Source organism: Centruroides sculpturatus, unplaced genomic scaffold (assembly GCF_000671375.1).
Source record: "Centruroides sculpturatus isolate CEXI.00-Female unplaced genomic scaffold, Cexi_2.0 scaffold1015, whole genome shotgun sequence".
Classification (NCBI taxonomy): domain Eukaryota; kingdom Metazoa; phylum Arthropoda; class Arachnida; order Scorpiones; family Buthidae; genus Centruroides; species Centruroides sculpturatus.
Window position 1 is genome coordinate 168,645 of NW_019385196.1, and position 27,162 is coordinate 195,806.

General features: G+C 28.2%; 3 protein-coding genes, 1 long non-coding RNA gene and 1 other non-coding gene across 7 annotated transcripts in view; 2 read left to right on the forward strand and 3 right to left on the reverse strand.

Moving 5' to 3' along the window:
• The window catches only part of LOC111636007 (trafficking protein particle complex subunit 9-like), a 44,050-nt gene extending 43,531 nt beyond the window's left edge, over positions 1 to 519 (forward strand). For all 3 annotated transcript variants that reach the window (XM_023381157.1, XM_023381156.1, XM_023381158.1), the window contains exon 25: positions 14 to 519. In XM_023381157.1, the coding sequence (XP_023236925.1) occupies positions 14 to 196 (183 nt within the window). In that variant the 3' untranslated portion in view covers positions 197 to 519. The remainder of the gene's footprint in view (positions 1 to 13) is intronic.
• LOC111636011 lies at positions 274 to 20,770 on the reverse strand. Its single transcript, XR_002758474.1, has 3 exons — positions 20,414 to 20,770; positions 13,054 to 13,115; positions 274 to 393 (listed from the first exon to the last, which is right to left on the reverse strand). It is a non-coding gene; the product is annotated as an uncharacterized LOC111636011 (long non-coding RNA).
• On the reverse strand, positions 1,452 to 11,436 carry LOC111636010 (protein BTG3-like). Its single transcript, XM_023381163.1, has 5 exons — positions 11,134 to 11,436; positions 10,978 to 11,003; positions 4,957 to 5,312; positions 2,469 to 2,562; positions 1,452 to 1,722 (listed from the first exon to the last, which is right to left on the reverse strand). Exons 1-5 carry the CDS (start codon positions 11,231 to 11,233, stop codon positions 1,639 to 1,641), a joined length of 660 nt encoding a protein of 219 aa, XP_023236931.1. The 5' UTR covers positions 11,234 to 11,436; the 3' UTR covers positions 1,452 to 1,638.
• The window catches only part of LOC111636008, a 58,374-nt gene continuing 33,756 nt past the window's right edge, over positions 2,545 to 27,162 (forward strand). Inside the window, exon 1 of the mRNA XM_023381161.1 lies at positions 2,545 to 2,639. Coding sequence (XP_023236929.1) covers positions 2,597 to 2,639 — 43 coding nt within the window. The 5' untranslated portion in view covers positions 2,545 to 2,596. The remainder of the gene's footprint in view (positions 2,640 to 27,162) is intronic.
• Positions 26,696 to 26,767, reverse strand: Trnah-gug. Its single transcript has one exon. It is a non-coding gene; the product is annotated as a tRNA-His (tRNA).

The following is a 27,162-nucleotide window of genomic DNA, read 5'->3' on the forward strand; positions in this document are numbered from 1 at the left end:
AATACTTTTTCAGGTTTTACCACACGATCACTATCGCCACGAATGCGGCCTCGTGTTTTTTCACACGGGCGTGTATAAGTTTGACGTGCAGTGTAGCAGTTACGTTTTGAACAAATTGAACACAAATAGAAAATCTATAAAAAACTTACATACCTGGAAGTGCACCCCATCTATAGAATTAACGGTTGTAGATTAAGTTTAGATCGGAAACCGAGACGTTCGCCCAACAAATTTTTATCCTAGAATTTATTCCATCCAGAATGAATTTGAAAAGATTCTTAATTCTGTGAATTATTTGGAGATAACGAAATTCCAATGTTACAAAATTTCCTGATGTTACTGAAGTGATTGAAAGTGATAAGATTACCAAACACTTCTGGTGTCTTTCTCCACCTTGAAAAAAGGAAAAAAAAATCAAACTCTCAACTTTAAATGTATAAAATTGTGTAATATAAGAAAAAAATATAAAACAGGATCAATAATTTGCCCAATATTTTAAGAAAAATAAATAAATAAATGTACAGAAATGCAAATAGATCCATGTATTGAAAATTGTATAATTAAGATGTCATATATAAATATATAANCCAGGGGCTTCCACAGAAAGAAAATAATAAGAATGAAAACATATAGATATATGTACAGAAAATTAAAAAAAACAAACCCACAAATTATAGATTTTATTGTGAAGTTATCGGAAGAAAATTAGTGTTTTGTAGATGAAGAGAGAAAACAGTTTTATACATAATCTGTTAAAATTTTTGTTTCTGTACAAGTTGTTTAAACAGTTCATGTTTATATAAGAGAAAAGATTATAGTAAGTTCCATAATTTTTTACAAAATTTTAAAATGTTCCCACCCTACATGATTATTTAGTATAAAACTTTAACTTATTCATATTTAAATATATTTAAAAAAAAAAAAAAATGTAGTATTTTCAATTGTTCTAACTTAAGTGTTTGGGTTAATGTTAAAGTATTTTTAAATTAAAGAAAATTATGTCTCCAGGAAAATATCTAGATGAAATTTTTTACATTTTCTGAATTTTTGTTGTTTATAAAGTATTAAAAGAAATGTTTTGATAAATTCTTAGAATTACATTGTATAATTTGAAGGTAATTTCTATCTGCAGATTGGTTTCTAGAAAATAAAATATAAAAAAAGTCTTCCAAATCACTTGGGGAAGAGCTGTCATCGATAAATGATTCCCATAAAAGAGGGTTAATTATTCATTCCTGCATATTTTCCACCTTGATGACCTTGGGTAAATGTATATGTTAATGATAAATTTGGATCAAATACAGATGTTTTTTTTTTTAAAGTTGTGTTTACGAGGAAAGTATTTTTAATTCAAATAACACAGTGAAAATCAATCAAAATTTTTTTTAATATACTGTATATAAAAAGCAAGTTACTAGATGATTTTTTAAATATTTTATATTCAAAAAATGGTTTTCTAGACGAGCACATTTAAAATTAGCATAATTAAATATTTAAAAAAAATTAATCAGCCTTTCTTAATTGAGTGAGAAAATAATAAATAACAATGAGTGACGTAAAATATGGATTTGTCTCTTAAAGATGATAGAATTTCTGAAATTTTATGTTTGTTGAATGCCAAGAATGGCCGTGGAAGCATTATCTTCCATGACGTCTCGATTTGTTTTGGCAAAAGTTTTTGTGTCTTTTATCTATGATTTCTTCGAATCCAACATCCTCGACCTGGAAGAAAAAAAATGAAAGATTTCAGATAATGTTTTATAATCCCAGAATAATTTTTAATATGTCTGTGATATTATACATTTATATAATTTGCATGTTACAGAAATGGTAATCATAGAAAATTGATCCATTTAGGACTTATTTTTCTGCAATAATAATAATGTATTTATGAATTTTTTTTTTTTGTTTTTATTTACAAATCTTTATCTCTTACAATTAAGAATAAAAGAAAGTTTTAAAGCAAATATTGTAAACATTGATTTAAAATTTAGAAAAAAATTTAGCCCGTCTTTCATAATAATAGCTTGAGTGGTCTTTTCCTCCTGAATACTAATACTGTAGTTGGTCGTGGGTTCGCGCCTCACTAACGCTGACCACGTGGAATTTTCCGGATTTTATTCACGTGTCAAACCTAAATAGGAGCCAGTTTCCTCGTAGAGAAAAGGCAGATTGCCCACGTGTTGAATTGCCGCCTTCCATTAATCCAATCCTAATCCCTCTTCCTGATTAAAATTTGAGAAGCGTAAAGGAGAAACTTGCAATTCAAGTTATCTGACGTGGATGATTTAAAATGTTTTTCTCCAAAGCAATTATTTTAAAATGTCGTTAAAATCATATTTTAATCGTGTAATGACATTCATTAAAATAATTTTAATAAATTTTATTTTTCAGATACGAATTGTACAGGAAAATTCGTACAGTGATTTCTACGTGATTGTAATTTATAAACAGTAAATAATTCTAACCTGTTTTAACAGACTCCAACTGGGATCAGTACGATGCTTTCTCTCTTCTGTGAAAGAAGCAATGGTAAATATGGAGCCTCGAGATTCTCCAAATCTAAAAATTAAGTTCATATTTAATAATATAAATCATGTATAATTATACAGAGAAACGTTTGGGAAGCTTGTTTTACTGTAAGTAGATTGTTCTAGTTTAAATATGAATCAAGTGTTTTATATTCATAGCGTGGGAGAAAATGGAAGTTTGAAGATCATTAAAATAAGAATGGATTATGAATCTTTGGAGGAGTCATTCGCCAAAATAAATTTTTCAAAATTACCAAAAAACAATGACATATTTCACTAGCTGTTAAGTGAGATTAAAATAAACATGATATTATTAACTAGGAGTTGATTTTTTTTAAAGTTAAGTGTGAATGTTTCGATCAAGTAGGAGCGAAAATAGATTGCAATCGTGTATGTTATAAATGACCTTTAAAGAATCGAACAATGGGTCTTTCTGTAGCTCTATCCTTTAACGTTACCAATGTAGTATTTTACAATATGTTTAAACGAGGATAAACTAATAGGCGGAACTTCATTCTAGTGATTAATCTATTGTTGTATTATTTCTACTGCAAAAAAAAGGTTTTCCAGTTCGGTAATATTTCAAAACAGAAATTAATTTACCCGTTATGCTATCAAAATGATTGCTACATTCATAATTATAGAGCGACGGATATCCTAATCTTTTATTTTTATTATTATTATTATTATCTGCATAAAGGTCTACTGTGTGTTAGAGAATACTACGGTAGCTTTTCCTGTTTACAACATACAGAAATTCACATTCCCTATCAATTGTTTAGGCGTACGTGTAAGAGACAGACTTAAATAGTCGCTTCGTCTTAATATAAACGGATGGATAAGCTATTTAAGAGAGAGTATTAGATTTTAAAATAGCCCCAATTAATTTATTTATAGCTTTACAGCTATTTTAAATGATTATTAAACTTGTAAATGTGTTGGCTTAAGGAAGAATGAGTAAGATGATCTATTACGTTTTAAGTTCTATCGCATTTAACGTTTTGCTATTCTTTACAACTAGTTTTATATCGAGGTCAGCGATCTTTATATCAGTAAATAATTGCTATAAATAGATAAATAATTGCAAACTTTAAACCATTCATTAATTGCCATTTGAATGATATTTTTCCTCGTCAACAGCACAATTCTATGTGACATAGTGGGTGAAAATAGAACAGCAATTAAAATTACACCAAAGTTGCTTATTAACATAAAAAGAAATGAAGGTGGAGAAATTTTTCTAAATTTTCCAGGCTTTTTTTTTTTAATTCTTTCCCTGCGGTAAATGATGTCGAATCGAATTAAAAACTGATTTATTGTTAACGAAATTTGGAGTATGCATGATAATTTTAATTAATGAAACTAGTTAATTTTTATAGTTATAACCTATATTAATACGTAAACGGTGTAAAAGTATTTGGGACATTAACTGTGACTGAATTTGAACACGCAAATCTTTATAAATTGCAAGTTCTCGAATATGTTTGCAATAAACTATTTACATGAATATTCTAAAGTATTAATTTCATAGAAACAGTAATTAAGTAACTTTCTACAAGAAGAAACTACAGATTTCATTGACATTTTACGCAGAGGTTAGAGATGGGAAGGCCACTACGTAGAGATCCCACGCGACCGCTTGTATAGAGAATTTCTTTAATATAGTGGCTAATTAAGACGAAGCACTTCTATGTAATAATAGAAACGTCTAATTGTAGGTATAGAATTATAAGTTATGATACAGTTGCAAAGATAAAATTGTTTTATTTTTTCAAATTTCGAGGGCATTAGGCCTGTTCTTTCCATGCCTAGTGGGCAATCTGGTACTGTATAAATATATCAATTCAGTATACATATACCAAAAGTATACATAAATTGTAGATGTCTCTCTTCATTGAAAAAAGAACAGAAAACATGGGGCCTACATTTATAATTCCAAATTCATGACAGCAGAATTAAACTTGTACCATTTTATAAGGCCGCAATAGAAATAAATGGCTTCAGGTATCGAACCTACCTATAAGCAATCTCGGCTTTTCCCTAGGGTCTCATGTTTTTAGGGGTCCGGACACTTACAAATACTGTGTATTCTAGTTAAAACTTGTTCTCGATCTAGTACTAGCTAAGATACTAAGCTTTGTAAATTAAGTATTGTGTGAAATGAGATACACAAATTCTTGTACTGTACAAGCTAAAACTGTTGCCGATGAATTTTGTGTAAAAAGAATTGACAAGTGAGTTGCAGGTTCTGTAAATCTGACTTATATTATTGCAATTAATTTATGTTACGGTTAAATTTAAAAAAAAAAAACTGTGCATTGTGGAAATTAAATTACGGTTGTATGAAGATAAAATTTGAAATGTACTCGTGGATTTAAAACAAAGGTGTTGCATGTTAGTGAAAACTATGTATAGATTGTCTCACCTGCAACAAACTTCTTTCGGATCTATCCACACCGTAAACTCTAAAGGTAATTTTAATTCTTTATATTCTATGCCGGCTAATAGGGCAGCTTCGCACAATACCGGATCATTTCGATATAACTGATTAATACGAATACAGCGATAGGCTTGACCCTTCCAAGGTTTGTCTTCGTACCAATGTTGTGCAAATTTGATGGTCAAGATGCCGTGTAAATGTTTTTTGAATTGCATAATTTGTTTGATGTTTAATTTGCTATTTAATTTGGTAATCAAACGTGTAAGAAATGCTGTGGCTGAATTCACTTCTGCTTTCATTCCTACCGCCTTGAAGTATGTGAGACTTGGATGACGCTGGACCTGAAACGAAAATTTCAATTCTTTAGATATTTTAATTTTCCTTCTTACAAACAATAACTTAAACTATAAATAATGCAAAACACGGCTCCGTCTTTCAAGTACAGTCTTATATAAGTCATTAACACGAAATGTTATAGCACTTTTATGTGAATTAGCATTTATACTGTATTTAGATAATAAACGTAAATTAACATTTTTTGATGTATCGATTTTAATATAAAAATGTAATTTTAACTACATACAAATATATTATTTTCAGTTAGCAGATTTCAGAAGATTACTAATTGGCTTTGATCCTATTTCACGTTAGGTCCTCTCAAAGCCATAGAAGTATATATATAAAAAATCAATAAAACCATTTTCAAAAGATATTGTAGTTTTTATCACTTTATTATAATTTTTATATAAAATGCCAAATTTTTGTGGGGCTCTGTACGCCCTGTGCCCGTTTTTGCTTTCCTCTACCAGGCTCTACGTCAATTATAAAATTACCAATCTTAATGTAATTCTAGTTAGTAGTAGTTTATTTATTATTGTTTTATTTCCTTGCCTGCAATTCTAATCTATTTTACTATTTTTATATAATTTTATGAAAGTTATTCTTATTCTAAACTTCCGTTTATAAGCTTAAAATGTGAACTGCACGTAACATTTTTAAATAAGGACAGGTCAAACTGCAGTTATACAATGAATTCCAGTTTAGTTTCATACTTTGGAAAATACAGGAGAATCATTCCATTTTATAACCAGTTTAAATACACGTCACTTTTGAAAATAACTTTTATACTGATGCTCGAGAAATAAATTTTTCCATATCTTTTTATTTCATTCTGTGGGAGAATTTAAATTATTTTAATATCGTGCAGCTACTTATAATTTAACGTTATCCTTGAATATTTGTCATTTTATGACATCATTTTGTTATATATGGATTTTCACAAAAAATATTATAGCTATGAATATTATAACGATAGTAATTTTTACATATATAGTTTTTTTGTTTACTGAAATTTAATACGTTAAAAAAAAATTTAGCTACTGAAGAAAATACAATGTAACAGATAATTCAAAAGTCATGACTATGTTTTGTAAATGTATAAAGGAAATTTGAATTTATAATATAGGGAAGGATTATGGAATTAAGTTAAATAATGGCTCGTGTGTATGCCGTAGCTATTTTATGCAAATACCTGTATAAAATGATCAAATTCTCTAATTACTAGTTGATTGATTAATTATCACAACGCCCTTGCACATTATAGACTATGATTGCGCCCATTACAGAAAGTCTGACCAGCAATGGGGTCGTCCGAAGGGGCGAAGATTATGGAGTATTTCCCCAATCCTACTATTCATAACAAATTATGAGGTCCTAGACCAGACTCGAACTCTAATCCTTCATCCTAATGCGCGATTGTTTCTTAATTGATAATTTTTATGTAGGCCTATATGACACGAGGGCGACCTCCCAAGGAGAATGCCTCCGGGGAGGACTTTCTATGGGAAACTGGTCCCCTATTTAGGTGTTACTAACGTGAAGAAAACCCAGAAAGGCCACGTTGCCAGCCGGTTGGTGAGACACGAACACACCACTAGTTGGACGTGAGTTCGAAACGAGTGTTCAGTGTTTTATCCACTTGGCCATTGGTGACTTTATAGTACTTTTATTGATAAGTTATTTAACGGTGAAGTAGTATTTATCAATCTTCTATTAATAAATGTCACAAAAATTAAATTATTTTCTTATATTTGCAGAGAAAATCATTGAGTTTGAATAAATAAATTAATTTTAATTGCATTTATTTACTAAGAATAAATAAATAAATAATGGCATCGACAGTACAATGAATAATAAATTAATAGTAAAAATCAATTTGGCATATCAACGAAAACTTACCGAAAATAATGAAAGCAAAATATGCGATTAAAAATAATTATAATAAAAATTCTCATTTGATTTACTTGTACAGCGAAAGTAACCTACTTATTACTTTTTCTTATCGCTTGAAAAGCTACGTAAGTTAGTAAATTGAAGCAAGAATAGAATGAAAGTACTTAATTCGTTATTATTATTGTCATTATTTCTTATTTTCTACATTATTGAGGACTAAACGTAATAATAAAAAATGCGAAAATTATTATAGAGAATAAGTAATTAATCATAGAATAAATTTCTTCCCATCTTTATATTTTATATACAAGATTTTTGAATACTTGGCAGTATAAGAAAATATCTTGGTGGGCCTACTGTGAATTTTTCTTTATAGCCGAGACAAGCAGAGAAACTAGACTGCTATTCTGGAGGATCCGGGTTCGAGTTTGAGTTAATTCAAATATGTTGGGCAGGGCCGAATTTATGAGTGGGCATCCCGGGCATGTGTCCAGGGGCTTCCACAGAAAGAAAATAATAAGAATGAAAACAAGAAAAGAAAGATTCAGGAAATGAAATGCAACAGGCTACATAGTATTTATGAATATCGTATAAATTTAGAGTATAGTGAAATTTGCATGAGCGTTAGTTGTTACAGGAACAAATGTGTCTTGGGGATCCCATACAAACAAATCCATTCCTGATATTGAGCTCTATTGTTTATAAGCAATAAACTATGAATACCAAACGATTTTCAAAAGGACCAAGGAGAGAAGATCTTTCACTATCTAAGTGTCCTGTTGGAAGATGTTTGAACTCATATAATAATTCTCTTAGTACTTCAAGGAGGAAACAGTTAAAGAAATAGTATCATGAAGTAAACTTTTTCATTATATTCGAAACACCATTATGAATATAATAATTAATGTTTTCAGATTTGTAATGAAATATTACAAAGTTTATTACATTGTTTTTTGGAATCAATATCTAAGCTGAAACCTCTAATCTAAAATGACCTCCGTTCTGTACTCATTATTCTAAAAATACAATCAAATAATTAAAAGTATTTCTAAGAAACATAAGGAAGGAAAATCCGGGCGTGTTATTTATTTATTTAAAAAATTAATTAATCTTTATGAAAATCAGTAATAGAAAATCCACGAAATGACCATGACTGTCTTTACTCTTGCTGCGAATAAATATATGAAGAATTATATTGAATATTCAACAAGTGAATAATTTTAAACTAATTTAAATAAAAACTTTAGACTCTAATACACCTGGAGAACAAATTCTGAATTTTTAAATTCATTAGGAGTAAAATACAGTATATAGAATTTAGAACAATATCCTCATATTGACCGTACAAGGTCGAACTCAGCCAGAAGCAATTCAGATTTGTCAATCGTGAGAAAAGGGAATGCGAAAAAGGATAGCAGCATATTATCTTCGACAAGATCTTTGCAAGGGAGAAAAATAATAAAAATATATTCTGTTGATAATATAAATGAAGTAATTCATTATATATTTTGAAAAAAAAAATGTAATTAAATGCTATTTTATATTTCAATGTATTTTATTTTGTAATTTTACATTAAATTTTTTTCTTATTTGAGATTAAATTATAAAATACTGTAGTTTGATTTGTTTTAAAATTGACAAATTCATTTTTATCTTATAAATTTTACACAACAGAAGGTTTTCGTAGAAGGAATTGAGATGCAATTCTCTATCATATATTTGGAAGACTGTACAGATTAGCCCACAAGTGGTCCAGCGGATAAAACCTGATAGTTGATAACACCTAAATAGGGATCAGTTTCACATAGAAAGTCCTCCCTGGACGAATTGCTCGAATATTGCATTGATGTATTCCCTTTAAAGCAAAATATCGTGTAGACTGGTGGCTTATTTTTACGTTTTAACTTTATACAGGAATTTATTTATTGTATTTTATATTTAAATTGTTTCGGAATGTACGTATATCGAACACGCAAGGTTAACTTGTCGCATATTTATTTAAATCTGAACCGTTGAACTTACAAGTTTGCAACCAGATGATGGCCGTTGAAGAAGATTCAAAGCATTCGTATATTAAATTAAGCATATTTCTGTTGACTACTTCTACATAATTAGTCTAAATAAAACTCAATTTTGGACCCATCTCCCAATAAGATAATAAATTTTTCATAAAATATTGTTAGAACTATTTTATTCGTTTAATGTAATAGAATATAAACTTTTAGTTCGGTTTCCCTGAAGGAAGATAAGTTCTAAAAAAGTTTGATTTATTCGAAAGATTAGAACATTTGATTTATTATCAATATAAGAAAGATTTGGAATGATGTCTACAGCTTAAAAAAGTAAAATTGATGAAGCATCATTATATTATCAATCACTGTCATCACATAGCTTTATAAGTCCGCATATCAAATTGATATTTGAGAAATCAGATTTATTTAAATATTTCTTTAAAGATATTTTGAGAAAATAATAAAAATAAGTTAAAGTAATAGAAGTTAAACCTGATTTTATAAGCCACTTGTCAAAATAGTCATGTTATTCAATGATAAAATATTCTCAAATGAACCATAAAAACATTTTAGATCAATCTTTTAAAGTAATAAATAAAATATAATTAAATTTTTATCCTTGGTAACTGTTGAGAAAATAATAAATTTTACCTGAAAAGATTATCTTTCAAAAACAAGTATTGTGTAGCTCACATAAAACAATTATAGTCAACAAACGTGAACAGAGATTACAATATTTTTGAATTTAGGATATTAATATAACATTAAAATTCTGTATAAAATAATAAAATATCTGTGTAGCATAATAAAAAAATTATATTATTATTTTAAATTTGTTTAATTAAACCCACAGATCATTTATAATCAATATATTAAGAGCTAAAATTAAACTTTCAAGTGGTACGTTATGCTTTTTAAATATTTAACAGCTGTGGAATGATGTAATCATAGATTATAATATTTACTTTTTTATGTTATTTTGTTATACTATCTTCAATTTCTTCATTATGAATTAACGAAGCAAGTATGCTACATCAAAATGATGACGTTACATTACAGGAAAGACAATTTCATGAATAAGTTTAAAATTTAATTGTTTAATTAAGAATAACCTAATCAGTAACTTAACATTATATCAAAAGAACAAGCTTAAAACGCGACATTCTAAAAACTTTAGGTGAGGGGACTGAAATTGTTGCCTGTCATATTTCAAATGAGAATGAGAACTGATAAATTATATATAAATTTAAAATGAAAAGAAAAATTTTCATTATTATAAACAAAACAATGCTCACATTTTATAGAAGATATAAATATAAATTACAGATTTTAAGTTAGGATTAAATTTAAGGAATCTGTCATTGATATAGAAATGGTGTCCCAACCAAAGGGGTCGCGACTCCCAGGATCAACAACCAAATTCCAGGATAATGTCACGGCCTTCCACTACTCCAAACGGGGGTCGCTAACAAAAAGAATTAGATAACACCCTTGCATATCAAGAACAATATAAGCCTACATGAGTGTCCACAAAATTAAAAATTTCTAAAGTTATAGCAAACCATTTAATCAAATTATAATATATTCAAATATGAATTAATCCATTTAAAAATATTTTAAACATTACAAATAATGAGATTAAATTAATTAAGTCGTGAAAACATTAAAATATAATAACTAAGTGTTTATATATTAAATAATATTATAAAATAGTCTTACTGTTATATACGAAAACCATCAGAAATAATAGAAAAACACTTACTGTCAAGAATTCTTTGAAATGGTTTTCTGTATTAATAAAAAAAAAAGAAATATAAAATAAGCAAATGTTTCAAAATCGAATCGTTAAATCATAATAATTGAAACAAAAATGAGAGTAAATTTGTTTAATTTTTGTGTATAAACGTCGATATCTTACCTTGAAGCACTTGCAAATCCTTTTTGTCATTCCATGTTTTCGAATCACTCAATTTTTGATAAGTTTTTCCAAATTTCCCATGAATGATGAACTTGGACATTATTTGGTTTAACTGATTAGGCAACTTGTAACAATCGTTTTATTAATTTGACAGAACAATGAATCCATATCGTACGTCACCCGATTGTTAGAATACGATCGAAATATTTCATTTGGCCGATAACGTAATTAAAAATGTTTAAAATATTATAAAATTCATTCAAAAATAACTTAATTATAATGTATTAACAGATCAACACATACAGTATTTCAATGTAAATTCGATTTAATTAACACAGTAAATACTTCATTAAGAGATTTGAAAAGTATTTTATGTTATTTTTATTTTTATTCAGAAGAATTGATAAAAATTGTAAAAATAATCATTAATATTATTTATTTAAATAAGCAGGAAGAATATAAATATGTAATTATTCATGGCAGTACTTTCTCACACATTAATTTATTTCATAAAAGTTATTGAAATATTCAGGTAAAAGTGGATTTTATATAAAGTAAAATTATCTGTTAGATTTTATAGACTGGAAAAGAACAGAACAGACAGGTAGTACCTGCTTAACACGAAACGAAACTACATTAAAATAACCTTATCTTTCTCTTCATAAATCAAGATGTACCAAGTTAGAAGTAAGGGCGGTTCTGTAGAACGAGAAAGGTGAAATGCCAAATGCAAATGAGAACTAGAAGAGAATAGAGAGAAAGTATAGAATTTCTCACGTGTATATTTAAAGATTTTTATAGAAAAATCTCATATATTTAGTGATAAGTGTACCTTATGAGGCGAAAAAGAAAAGAAACGATATCAAGGACGTTGTATTGGCCAAACTTTCCAATAAGGCGCAACACCTTCTCAAGGCAGACAAGCAAAACGGAGTCAAAACCAGTTATAAGCCAGTCGATGCCTCGAGCCACAAGTAACGGGAACTGTGTCACAACCCATGCACCGTTACGTGGATGCCGGTTACCTAGATCGCGCAGTTCGTCTTCTGCTAGTGAGCGGGTTGAGTTGGGCTAAGTATCGTTCGGAAATCTATAAAGGAATGAACGTTACGTTTCGTCCAGCTCTCTAGCTGTGGGGGGTTTGGATGTTTAGTTTCATACCATGGTCCGGCAAATCGTCATGTCGTATCTATGGTCCAACAGGTAGCTATGGATTGGTGTGAGAAGTGGTATCGGGCCATTTACGTGACCCTTTTATTCACAGGTGAGTGCATATCTATTTTCGTTTCTTGCCTTTTTTTAAATATTTTTAGTAGCATTCTCGCTCGATAATAATTTCTAATATTTAGAAAAATTAAAAAAAAATACAGTTAAGTCTTTGGGTCGAACACTTACGAGCACCCTACACGCTATAATTACTTGGATTTATTATTAGTCTACTAGACCTAATTATAAATTGCAATTGCTTTAATTGTCAAAGTTTATTTTTCTGTCTCCTGTATTTTTGTTTCGATATATCGTTTTAACTATTTTCCCTCTTTTATATTTTCTATAATTAAATAGTCATAAATAACCGTATACGAATATTAAGAAAAAAAGAATCGGCGCCATAGCCTATAGCGAATAGGGTGAATATTACATAATCCGAACAGGGAAATTTTTATATTATAAATATTTATTGGCAAAAACTGTTCTATAAAATTATAAATATTCTTTTGTTATTTGTAATCGAAAATTCGCTTACAAACATTGACATTAATATCTTCTTTATATTAGTACTGCTTTGGTATATCGTCTCTAAAACTAATATATATGTATGTTTTAATAAATATACTAAAAAGTTATCAAGTAAATCGGAAGAAATGCAGTTTATCTTTATAAATTCACTAGTTAAAAGAGATAATAAGAAAGGAAACTCACCAAACCTATGCCATCCATTAGACTGTATATCATTGAATTTATTCATTCACCACGCGTGTTTACTGTAATGAAGTAGATAAATTTTATTTCTCTTAATAGCTTATTTAAATGTTTAATTTAATTTACTAATCTACATTTAATTTATTTATTTACACAATTTTATCCATTTACTTAAAAATATTTCTTTATGAACTTTTTATTTATATATTATCAATAAACTATTTTCTCTCATATTATAGTATACATGACAGTATATTTTTATATTTAAGAAGAATTTTTTGATCAAATCAAAACAGGATTTAAACGTATAAAAAAAATATGAAAACACGTGTTCTATTTAAAATACAAGTCGCATTTTTTTTTTTAACGAAATCAAATGAAAAGAGAACAAACATTTTCTAAATAAAGATTAATAAAACACGATCTAAAAATGTATAAAATTAATGTTATCAATATTATTTTTTAATAGTAAAAATACCGTATTTTATTTTTATAAGGTTTTGGAAAGTTTAATATATATTAAATTTTTTTAAAAATTGATAATATACACATTATTAATTAAACTCCATTTTAAATTTAATTAAGATTGTATTGTAATTACTTAACAGTTAAAAATGTTATACTGTCAAATTGTAAATTATTCAAGACGTTTAACTTGTAACTGTAAATAATTTCAAAGTATAAGGAAAAAAAAAATGTGGTTTTAAAAAAGAAAGGAGAATTTTTGATGTTCTTATGTTTATTTGTATTATTTATTGCACAAAGCAATGAAAGCATAAATGGTTTAAGTAGGAGTACAATTAAGATATTTTGTTTGTAATAATTTGTATTTGTACTTTAATAAGGAATTAAGAAATTTTGTAGGAATCCGAAATAACACCATTCTTATTGTGAATAATATAGTAGACTCTTGCTAATCTGAACTCTCAATAATCTGACACTCTCACTAATCCGACACTCATCCGCACAAGAAATGACCGGATTAGCGAGAGTCCGCTGTATTTAGTTCTGTAATGTACTGTACATTACATATGATTATATATATGTAATTATGTAATGTGTATGTGTGTATATAAGGAAAATTTATTATATAAAATTTTAAAATATTACTTAAATAGCTTAAAATTTAGTTTAATGCAAGCATTTTGTTTAATAAAATTTAAATTCAATNATATCTTGGTGGGCCTACTGTGAATTTTTCTTTATAGCCGAGACAAGCAGAGAAACTAGACTGCTATTCTGGAGGATCCGGGTTCGAGTTTGAGTTAATTCAAATATGTTGGGCAGGGCCGAATTTATGAGTGGGCATCCCGGGCATGTGTCCAGGGGCTTCCACAGAAAGAAAATAATAAGAATGAAAACAAGAAAAGAAAGATTCAGGAAATGAAATGCAACAGGCTACATAGTATTTATGAATATCGTATAAATTTAGAGTATAGTGAAATTTGCATGAGCGTTAGTTGTTACAGGAACAAATGTGTCTTGGGGATCCCATACAAACAAATCCATTCCTGATATTGAGCTCTATTGTTTATAAGCAATAAACTATGAATACCAAACGATTTTCAAGAGGACCAAGGAGAGAAGATCTTTCACTATCTAAGTGTCCTGTTGGAAGATGTTTGAACTCATATAATAATTCTCTTAGTACTTCAAGGAGGAAAGTGTTAAAGAAATAGTATCATGAAGTAAACTTTTTCATTATATTCGAATCACCATTATGAATATAATAATTAAATGTTTTCAGATTTGTAATGAAATATTACAAAGTTTATTACATTGTTTTTTGGAATCAATATCTAAGCTGAAACCTCTAATCTAAAATGACCTCCGTTCTGTACTCATTATTCTAAAAATACAATCAAATAATTAAAAGTATTTCTAAGAAACATAAGGAAGGAAAATCCGGGCGTGTTATTTATTTATTTAAAAAATTAATTAATCTTTATGAAAATCAGTAATAGAAAATCCACGAAATGACCATGACTGTCTTTACTCTTGCTGCGAATAAATATATGAAGAATTATATTGAATATTCAACAAGTGAATAATTTTAAACTAATTTAAATAAAAACTTTAGACTCTAATACACCTGGAGAACAAATTCTGAATTTTTAAATTCATTAGGAGTAAAATACAGTATATAGAATTTAGAACAATATCCTCATATTGACCGTACAAGGTCGAACTCAGCCAGAAGCAATTCAGATTTGTCAATCGTGAGAAAAGGGAATGCGAAAAAGGATAGCAGCATATTATCTTCGACAAGATCTTTGCAAGGGAGAAAAATAATAAAAATATATTCTGTTGATAATATAAATGAAGTAATTCATTATATATTTTGAAAAAAAAAATGTAATTAAATGCTATTTTATATTTCAATGTATTTTATTTTGTAATTTTACATTAAATTTTTTTCTTATTTGAGATTAAATTATAAAATACTGTAGTTTGATTTGTTTTAAAATTGACAAATTCATTTTTATCTTATAAATTTTACACAACAGAAGGTTTTCGTAGAAGGAATTGAGATGCAATTCTCTATCATATATTTGGAAGACTGTACAGATTAGCCCACAAGTGGTCCAGCGGATAAAACCTGATAGTTGATAACACCTAAATAGGGATCAGTTTCACATAGAAAGTCCTCCCTGGACGAATTGCTCGAATATTGCATTGATGTATTCCCTTTAAAGCAAAATATCGTGTAGACTGGTGGCTTATTTTTACGTTTTAACTTTATACAGGAATTTATTTATTGTATTTTATATTTAAATTGTTTCGGAATGTACGTATATCGAACACGCAAGGTTAACTTGTCGCATATTTATTTAAATCTGAACCGTTGAACTTACAAGTTTGCAACCAGATGATGGCCGTTGAAGAAGATTCAAAGCATTCGTATATTAAATTAAGCATATTTCTGTTGACTACTTCTACATAATTAGTCTAAATAAAACTCAATTTTGGACCCATCTCCCAATAAGATAATAAATTTTTCATAAAATATTGTTAGAACTATTTTATTCGTTTAATGTAATAGAATATAAACTTTTAGTTCGGTTTCCCTGAAGGAAGATAAGTTCTAAAAAAGTTTGATTTATTCGAAAGATTAGAACATTTGATTTATTATCAATATAAGAAAGATTTGGAATGATGTCTACAGCTTAAAAAAGTAAAATTGATGAAGCATCATTATATTATCAATCACTGTCATCACATAGCTTTATAAGTCCGCATATCAAATTGATATTTGAGAAATCAGATTTATTTAAATATTTCTTTAAAGATATTTTGAGAAAATAATAAAAATAAGTTAAAGTAATAGAAGTTAAACCTGATTTTATAAGCCACTTGTCAAAATAGTCATGTTATTCAATGATAAAATATTCTCAAATGAACCATAAAAACATTTTAGATCAATCTTTTAAAGTAATAAATAAAATATAATTAAATTTTTATCCTTGGTAACTGTTGAGAAAATAATAAATTTTACCTGAAAAGATTATCTTTCAAAAACAAGTATTGTGTAGCTCACATAAAACAATTATAGTCAACAAACGTGAACAGAGATTACAATATTTTTGAATTTAGGATATTAATATAACATTAAAATTCTGTATAAAATAATAAAATATCTGTGTAGCATAATAAAAAAATTATATTATTATTTTAAATTTGTTTAATTAAACCCACAGATCATTTATAATCAATATATTAAGAGCTAAAATTAAACTTTCAAGTGGTACGTTATGCTTTTTAAATATTTAACAGCTGTGGAATGATGTAATCATAGATTATAATATTTACTTTTTTATGTTATTTTGTTATACTATCTTCAATTTCTTCATTATGAATTAACGAAGCAAGTATGCTACATCAAAATGATGACGTTACATTACAGGAAAGACAATTTCATGAATAAGTTTAAAATTTAATTGTTTAATTAAGAATAACCTAATCAGTAACTTAACATTATATCAAAAGAACAAGCTTAAAACGCGACATTCTAAAAACTTTAGGTGAGGGGACTGAAATTGTTGCCTGTCATATTTCAAATGAGAATGAGAACTGATAAATTATATATAAATTTAAAATGAAAAGAAAAATTTTCATTATTATAAACAAAACAATGCTCACATTTTATAGAAGATATAAATATAAATTACAGATTTTAAGTTAGGATTAAATTTAAGGAATCTGTCATTGATATAGAAATGGTGTCCCAACCAAAGGGGTCGCGACTCCCAGGATCAACAACCAAATTCCAGGATAATGTCACGGCCTTCCACTACTCCAAACGGGGGTCGCTAACAAAAAGAATTAGATAACACCCTTGCATATCAAGAACAATATAAGCCTACATGAGTGTCCACAAAATTAAAAATTTCTAAAGTTATAGCAAACCATTTAATCAAATTATAATATATTCAAATATGAATTAATCCATTTAAAAATATTTTAAACATTACAAATAATGAGATTAAATTAATTAAGTCGTGAAAACATTAAAATATAATAACTAAGTGTTTATATATTAAATAATATTATAAAATAGTCTTACTGTTATATACGAAAACCATCAGAAATAATAGAAAAACACTTACTGTCAAGAATTCTTTGAAATGGTTTTCTGTATTAATAAAAAAAAAAGAAATATAAAATAAGCAAATGTTTCAAAATCGAATCGTTAAATCATAATAATTGAAACAAAAATGAGAGTAAATTTGTTTAATTTTTGTGTATAAACGTCGATATCTTACCTTGAAGCACTTGCAAATCCTTTTTGTCATTCCATGTTTTCGAATCACTCAATTTTTGATAAGTTTTTCCAAATTTCCCATGAATGATGAACTTGGACATTATTTGGTTTAACTGATTAGGCAACTTGTAACAATCGTTTTATTAATTTGACAGAACAATGAATCCATATCGTACGTCACCCNTAATTCATAGCGAAGAAATTGAAGATAGTCTATATATATATATAAGTAAATAATGCTTAAATTTTTGGTAAATGATGGTAGAAAACTATTCATTTAATAACAGTTGTTAACATAAAACGGTCTGTTTGTTTAGAAAAACGATTATTTTTGAGTCACTTTTGTTCCAGGTGATAGATTTGCTTTCTTAACAGTATTTTATATGTATTAAAGATTTTCTACAACTACAAAATGTTAAGATATCGAACGAAGTAGAACAGTTATTGCCTTAGGAAAATTTTTATACAAAACAAATCGACATTTTCTCTACAGGGTTTAACGAACTGTTTTTTTTTTTTTTTTTTTAATTAGACTCCCCTAAAATATGCATCATCATCTACATAAATGTAATTATTAAATTATTAATTAATTAATTAATTAAACAGTTTCATTCATGACGGGCGAAACGTGAGTAGGGTTGCACGCTCTTAAATTAATTTAAAAAAAAAAAAAGAATATTTTTATGAATGAAAATGTGTAAAACGCCTTTTTTGGTTCGATTCATTCAAAATATTTTACTGAATTAAATTGAGTTGGGTGTTACCGAAAAACCTATTTATCACGGACATTTTTGTTTAATATGACAATTCAACAATACAGTAGCTTCGGTGATTATATATTTTTTAAAATTGTATATTGTCTTCTTGCACGATAATTGAATAAAAACGGCTCTAATTTATATGAATAATATAGAAAGAAATGTCCTTTCTCTCTTCAATCCCTTCATTGTTTTCTTTTCTTTTTTTCTTTTTTTAGTTTGGTTGGTCGGTAACCTAAAGGGTCATGTATACCGTTCATCACCACGTTTGTTGCGTGACTTTGCGTGACAGATACGATGTTTCCGGGTCACGAAGTAGAAGATTCACGAAAATGGGAAGATGGGAAAGAAAAAAAAATAATAAGTAAACTTAAGTCAAAACTCCGAAACAAAATGTTAAATATACTCTTAGAGAGATCGAGTGGGTTACTAACCCATTTTGTGCAATGGGATATATAGATTAAGCGGTTTTTTAAGTAATGATACCTTTCATTTATTCACGGTGCACTTGACAATAGACTGTAAGATATAGTAGTGCACAAAATTTAAGGAGTTTCTTCCCCCTTTCGCTGTTTTTTTTCTCTACAAACAATGCATTTGAGGCACGCCCATAACAGGTGTTCCACCTACAACTGATAGGTGCTCCATTTTACAAATCATAATCATGTGACATAGCTAAAGTAACTTAATAACATTATATAGAACAATTGACTTCAATCTTTCATTTAAAAGTAAGTTTATCTCGTAGGATAACAATAAACCAAGAAACAAAATGGTTCCGCTTTGTTTTTCTAGTCATATGGAGTGAAATTTCGTTTTTTTTACTAAATTTAATATTCGAAAAATAAATTTTACCAATTCTTTTACTACCTTTCTTTTTTCCTAATGGTCCCTGAAGCTGTTAAACCTGTTGATAAAATCACATTAGTTTACCGACGCAAGGCCGCTAACCATGCTGAATAAAAAAAAAATAAAAATAGAAAACAATAAGAAAACCGGACAGAGCCGTCTTGTCTAGTTTAAAAGTACGAATTGGATTTTAAATCGGCTTAATGGATAAGAGAAAGTTGTAGGACGATGTTATTAACATGTAAATACACAAAATAGGAAGGAAGTGTCTACCAGGCCTTCGGGCTGAGGTCACTGTACTCTATTATAACTACAAAAGTAGCATCGTATATGTCAAATTATTTCTTAAAATATTCTTAAATAATGTTTTCAATAATAATTTATGATTTATAAAGTGAAAATATAAAAAAAAAATTATAATTTTATAAAAAATAATTTTTGATTTTTTTTTCCGTATTGCCATGTTACACTTTTAGGGGTCGCTTTAATCGTCACGTGATAATTGTAGCAGACGACCTAGAAGCAGAACAAAGCGGCTATCTTCGTTATCTGAGATTAATTATTCTTTTGTCTCCCTTTTTTTTAAAAATAACTGGACTTTAATCGTTCATTAAGATGAATTTAAGGAAAATTTTCAAAGCTTTTATTATCAGCAGCAGTTTAAAATTAATGAATTGTTATTTATCAACGTAACAGTTTAAAAGAAAAGTAAGAGTTAGGCCTAAATTTGTATTTAAAATTAAAGGAAAAGTACAGTCGAACCCCCCTACAACACTGTTGATAATTCCGTTTTATATGAATTCCGTGTTATACGAGTCACTTAGATTTTACAAATACGTGTGCCGGGCTGTGAACGGCTCACGTATTTGTAAAATCTAAGTGACTCGTATAACACGGAATTCATATAAAACGGAATTATCAACAGTGTTGTAGGGGGGTTCGACTGTACTTTTCCTTTAATTTTAAATACAAATTTAGGCCTAACTCTTACTTTTCTTTTAAACTGTTACGTTGATAAATAACAATTCATTAATTTTAAACTGCTGCTGATAATAAAAGCTTTGAAAATTTTCCTTAAATTCATCTTAATGAACGATTAAAGTCCAGTTATTTTTAAAAAAAAGGGAGACAAAAGAATAATTAATCTCAGATAACGAAGATAGCCGCTTTGTTCTGCTTCTAGGTCGTCTGCTACAATTATCACGTGACGATTAAAGCGACCCCTAAAAGTGTAACATGGCAATACGGAAAAAAAAATCAAAAATTATTTTTTATAAAATTATAATTTTTTTTTTATATTTTCACTTTATAAATCATAAATTATTATTGAAAACATTATTTAAGAATATTTTAAGAAATAATTTGACATATACGATGCTACTTTTGTAGTTATAATAGAGTACAGTGACCTCAGCCCGAAGGCCTGGTAGACACTTCCTTCCTTCCTATTTTGTGTATTTACATGTTAATAACATCGTCCTACAACTTTCTCTTATCCATTAAGCCGATTTAAAATCCAATTCGTACTTTTAAACTAGACAAGACGGCTCTGTCCGGTTTTCTTATTGTTTTCTATTTTTATTTTTTTTTTATTCAGCATGGTTAGCGGCCTTGCGTCGGTAAACTAATGTGATTTTATCAACAGGTTTAACAGCTTCAGGGACCATTAGGAAAAAAGAAAGGTAGTAAAAGAATTGGTAAAATTTATTTTTCGAATATTAAATTTAGTAAAAAAAACGAAATTTCACTCCATATGACTAGAAAAACAAAGCGGAACCATTTTGTTTCTTGGTTTATTGTTATCCTACGAGATAAACTTACTTTTAAATGAAAGATTGAAGTCAATTGTTCTATATAATGTTATTAAGTTACTTTAGCTATGTCACATGATTATGATTTGTAAAATGGAGCACCTATCAGTTGTAGGTGGAACACCTGTTATGGGCGTGCCTCAAATGCATTGTTTGTAGAGAAAAAAAACAGCGAAAGGGGGAAGAAACTCCTTAAATTTTGTGCACTACTATATCTTACAGTCTATTGTCAAGTGCACCGTGAATAAATGAAAGGTATCATTACTTAAAAAACCGCTTAATCTATATATCCCATTGCACAAAATGGGTTAGTAACCCACTCGATCTCTCTAAGAGTATATTTAACATTTTGTTTCGGAGTTTTGACTTAAGTTTACTTATTTTTTTTTTCTTTCCCATCTTCCCATTTTCGTGAATCTTCTACTTCGTGACCCGGAAACATCGTATCTGTCACGCAAAGTCACGCAACAAACGTGGTGATGAACGGTATACATGACCCTTTAGGTTACCGACCAACCAAACTAAAAAAAAAAAAAAAGAAAAGAAAACAATGAAGGGATTGAAGAGAGAAAGGACATTTCTTTCTATATTATTCATATAAATTAGAGCCGTTTTTATTCAATTATCGTGCAAGAAGACAATATACAATTTTGAAAAATATATAATCACCGAAGCTACTGTATTGTTGAATTGTCATATTAAACAAAAATGTCCGTGATAAATAGGTTTTTCGGTAACACCCAACTCAATTTAATTCAGTAAAATATTTTGAATGAATCGAACCAAAAAAGGCGTTTTACACATTTTCATCATAAAAATATTCTTTTTTTTTTTTTAAATTAATTTAAGAGCGTGCAACCCTACTCACGTTTCGCCCGTCATGAATGAAACTGTTTAATTAATTAATTAATTAATAATTTAATAATTACATTTATGTAGATGATGATGCATATTTTAGGGGAGTCTAATTAAAAAAAAAAAAAAAAAACAGTTCGTTAAACCCTGTAGAGAAAATGTCGATTTGTTTTGTATAAAAATTTTCCTAAGGCAATAACTGTTCTACTTCGTTCGATATCTTAACATTTTGTAGTTGTAGAAAATCTTTAATACATATAAAATACTGTTAAGAAAGCAAACCTATCACCTGGAACAAAAGTGACTCAAAAATAATCGTTTTTCTAAACAAACAGACCGTTTTATGTTAACAACTGTTATTAAATGAATAGTTTTCTACCATCATTTACCAAAAATTTAAGCATTATTTACTTATATAGCCTATATATATATAAAGAGAAAAAAATGGGAAACACGGTATATATAAAAAAAAACAATTCACGAAAAATTACACAAAATAACTCTATAGGGACACGACACTAACTTTGGACAATAGAAACGTTGTTAGCAATTACTAGAATTTTGTTTAAAGTCACGTCAACAAATAATCAGGATGTTTATAAGATATGTCGTCCATTGTTTTCACTTATGATTGAGGTTGGGAATTTATGTCGATCGAAAATGCTGTGAGAATTGAAATTCGTATCGTATTATATAGTAGCAAATAGCTCAGAATTGGATACTTGAGAGTGAAATGATGTTAGGAAAATTGATAGAAATTGATCCTGACCAGTTCTTAATCGTTTTAACGTGTAGTCTACTAGGATTGATCTCTCTTGTTTTGCGATTTGAAGCAATTTTATAGACATTTCCTGATGTTTCTAGGCTACAATGTCAAGGAAATAATTCGCATACTGTTCTTTTCGCAGTTCTAGTTCGTGTTTTTGTTATTAGAATATATTTATAAACATTAAAAACGGAAACTTGATCTCATTTTCCATGTTTTTAATGCAATAAACTTCATTTACAACTTAAATATTTATTCTAAATTTAATTATTTTCAGTTCTAGTTCAATAGTAAATGCATATTTAACATAATTTTAATTGTTATTTTTCGTATTAACTTCCTTCTAAACTATTAAAATATACTTTTTTTTTTACCCCGTGATTTCGATACTTACTGATGCATTAAAATTATTAGATTAATAAAAATTGAGTCGTCTTCACTCGTGTTCCAAAGCGTGACTTAACTTATTTTATGCGAGGAACAAAGGAAAAAAATATTAAAGATTGTATCGAGGTAAAACATTTTTGGAATAATAATGAGCTTACGTTAATTATATATATATATATATATANATGTAATTAAATGCTATTTTATATTTCAATGTATTTTATTTTGTAATTTTACATTAAATTTTTTTCTTATTTGAGATTAAATTATAAAATACTGTAGTTTGATTTGTTTTAAAATTGACAAATTCATTTTTATCTTATAAATTTTACACACAACAGAAGGTTTTCGTAGAAGGAATTGAGATGCAATTCTCTATCATATATTTGGAAGACTGTACAGATTAGCCCACAAGTGGTCCAGCGGATAAAACCTGATAGTTGATAACACCTAAATAGGGATCAGTTTCACATAGAAAGTCCTCCCTGGACGAATTGCTCGAATATTGCATTGATGTATTCCCTTTAAAGCAAAATATCGTGTAGACTGGTGGCTTATTTTTACGTTTTAACTTTATACAGGAATTTATTTATTGTATTTTATATTTAAATTGTTTCGGAATGTACGTATATCGAACACGCAAGGTTAACTTGTCGCATATTTATTTAAATCTGAACCGTTGAACTTACAAGTTTGCAACCAGATGATGGCCGTTGAAGAAGATTCAAAGCATTCGTATATTAAATTAAGCATATTTCTGTTGACTACTTCTACATAATTAGTCTAAATAAAACTCAATTTTGGACCCATCTCCCAATAAGATAATAAATTTTTCATAAAATATTGTTAGAACTATGTTATTCGTTTAATGTAATAGAATATAAACTTTTAGTTCGGTTTCCCTGAAGGAAGATAAGTTCTAAAAAAGTTTGATTTATTCGAAAGATTAGAACATTTGATTTATTATCAATATAAGAAAGATTTGGAATGATGTCTACAGCTTAAAAAAGTAAAATTGATGAAGCATCATTATATTATCAATCACTGTCATCACATAGCTTTATAAGTCCGCATATCAAATTGATATTTGAGAAATCAGATTTATTTAAATATTTCTTTAAAGATATTTTGAAACAGTGTAATAGTGAAGATGCATCCATCTTCATTCTGAAAATATCCCCGTTATAGCACGTGTTCTAATAATGAGACGGCACGTAAGCCAAAACACATCACGTGCTCGTGACGTTTCCTGTATATTTACACTCATTGTATATCATGCGTAGCCTACAATGATTATTTCTTTTTCATTTATATGATAGTAAATAGTTTTATTTATAGAATTTTAAACATATATATATATAAATTATAAAAAATAGTCGTTTAATTATTAATTTTTAAGTATTTAATGTTTATTTATTTATTTAAATTTATATTAGTTTGAATGAATTAAGTGTTTAAATATAATATTTTACTAGAAATTATTGGAGTAAGACAAATTAATTTATTTGTCTTTATTTATTTATTTACATAACGAAAAAAAATAAATAAATTTAAACGATTTATATAAAGCTTGAACTTCTCCAATTGTTTAAATAAAACAATAACTACAATTATTTATTATTTTTTATTTAGACCCATTCAAATCAAATTATAATAAAATTAATATTTTTTTGCATCATTTAATATTATTTTAAATGCAAAAATAATCTTGCTGTGTCCTACCAGTTACAAGAGCTTTAGGACACAAGTAAGAGTGTTTATGTATGACATAATGCTTTATGCTATATCATACTAGCTAGTAAGATATAGCATAAAGCAGTTAAAGATTATAGTTTTAATATTGTTCACATAGAAAGTATGAGAAGATGAAGTAATTCTATAACCTTTAAGAAGAGAATGTTTATAGCATCTGTTGATAGGAAATGAGGATTAAGAAAATTGTTAAAAATATTTTTAGAAACGTCATTTTTTCCTACATAGTACAAGGTATGTAAGCCTTGTATGTAAGCAAGGTATGTAAGAAATCAATGAAAAAAAAAATAAAGACTTGCAGAATTTCTGCTAGAACGGAATAGATAGAGTAAAGGAGCTTGAATATACAAAATCGACAATTAAAAAAAATCCAGCAACGAGTTGCTTAACTTTCCAGGCAACATTTAAAATTTTGGTGCGCCATATGTTGTTATATTTTATTTTAAATAAACTTTTTATACTTTTAATTATTATAAAATGGCAAATGCTTAATTTTGAGGATATGGATGGATTTTATAAATAAATAAATAAATAATTGTAAATGCTAAAAACGAGGAAAATCGTCATTAAGTCCGACCCTACTGGAGATATGACACACGACTCTCCTTTATTTCTCCACTCTGTCGACCTTTAACCACCAAAATTTAATAGCATCAATTCCCCTAATATACAAACCTCCCAGCAAAGTTTCGGAGATTTTCTCAAAAGGAAAAACACAGGAAAAAAAACCCAAATTTTTTGCATTTCTCGGCGTTTCAAGGTCCTCTGAGTCCAAAAATGTAAAATTTTTGAGGGGATGATTTTTTGACTGATCGCCATACTTTCCTCTGTTATATATAACAGAGCCTGGACAGTAAAATGAATAAATTTCAGATAATTATGATTAGAATAATTTTATGTAACTTTTGCAGCTTTGTTACAGCTTATTAATAATACAAAATAAAACTCAATTTTTTAAAATGAAAATCAAAACAAATAAAATATCCGGTTTCTTAATAAGACAAATTTTTTGAATGTAAAACGGTATTACTTGCACAAGAATTTAAAACTATATTAGAAAAAATAACATATTTAGTGCATTGTATTTTTCTATAGTAATACTATTATTCATTAATCATTTTGTGAGGCCAAAACAGTTCGAAATAACGTGCTAGAATGTTGTTCAACGGGGTAGTTAGACTCCCACCTTTCGAATAAAAAAGACACAAAACTAAACAGTGATATAGTAAAATGATTTATTTAACCTGTAAAAGTTCTTATCCTGGATCCACTCTTTATTGTCGATTCGTTGCATTCCAGGATATCCTCCAGCCGCATTAAAAAATGTTCCTATCTGGTCCAAAAATTCCACTGAACGAAGCGAACCCTTGGGCCTTCTTTAGACAAAGGCATTCGGACCTTCTACGGACTATCTCCTTAGACCGTTAATAACTCTATCTTTTACAGGCGAGTAATAGAAAAAAAATTTTAGGCATGTTTTTATTCAATTAAATGGGTTCTCTTGTAAATAGTAATCCCGACTCAGTGTCCAAATTGCACTCGCATAAGATCTTCCAACTAGCTTGTCGTCCTGACGTAAATTTAGAATATTTTGAAGTCCCAGAATTAGCTAATTAATCAATTTTTCGTCAATAAAAAGAAGACCAAGAGAACATTTTAAATATTTGAAAATTAAACATTTAAAAAGAAAAAAAAATCTTAGTGCCGTGACCAGGATTTGAACCTGGGTTATTGCAGCCACAACGCAATGTCCTAACCACTAGACGATCACGGCTAATTTCACACGTCATAAGTGTTCGTCTTTACTCTATAAGTACTTGTTAAAGTTAGTGAAGTGAAACTGTTCTTTTTTTTATTTTACCAATTGCAACTCATCGTAAGCAAGTATGTTAACTATTAGAAGTGGAATTTAAAAAAAAAAGTTTTCGGTTGTTATGTATAACAGGGAAAATAACGCAATCGGTCAAAAAATGACCCCCAAAAACATTTTTACATTTTCGGTTCGGACTCAGGACACCTTGAAACATCGAGAAATGCAAAAAAGTGTGGAGGGTGCAATTTTGTTCACCCTCTTTTAAGCTTAATAACTCCTGTTGTCGAAAATTTCTGAAATTTTGCAGGGAAGTTTGTGTATTTATGGGAATTTATGCTATTAAATTTTGGTGATTA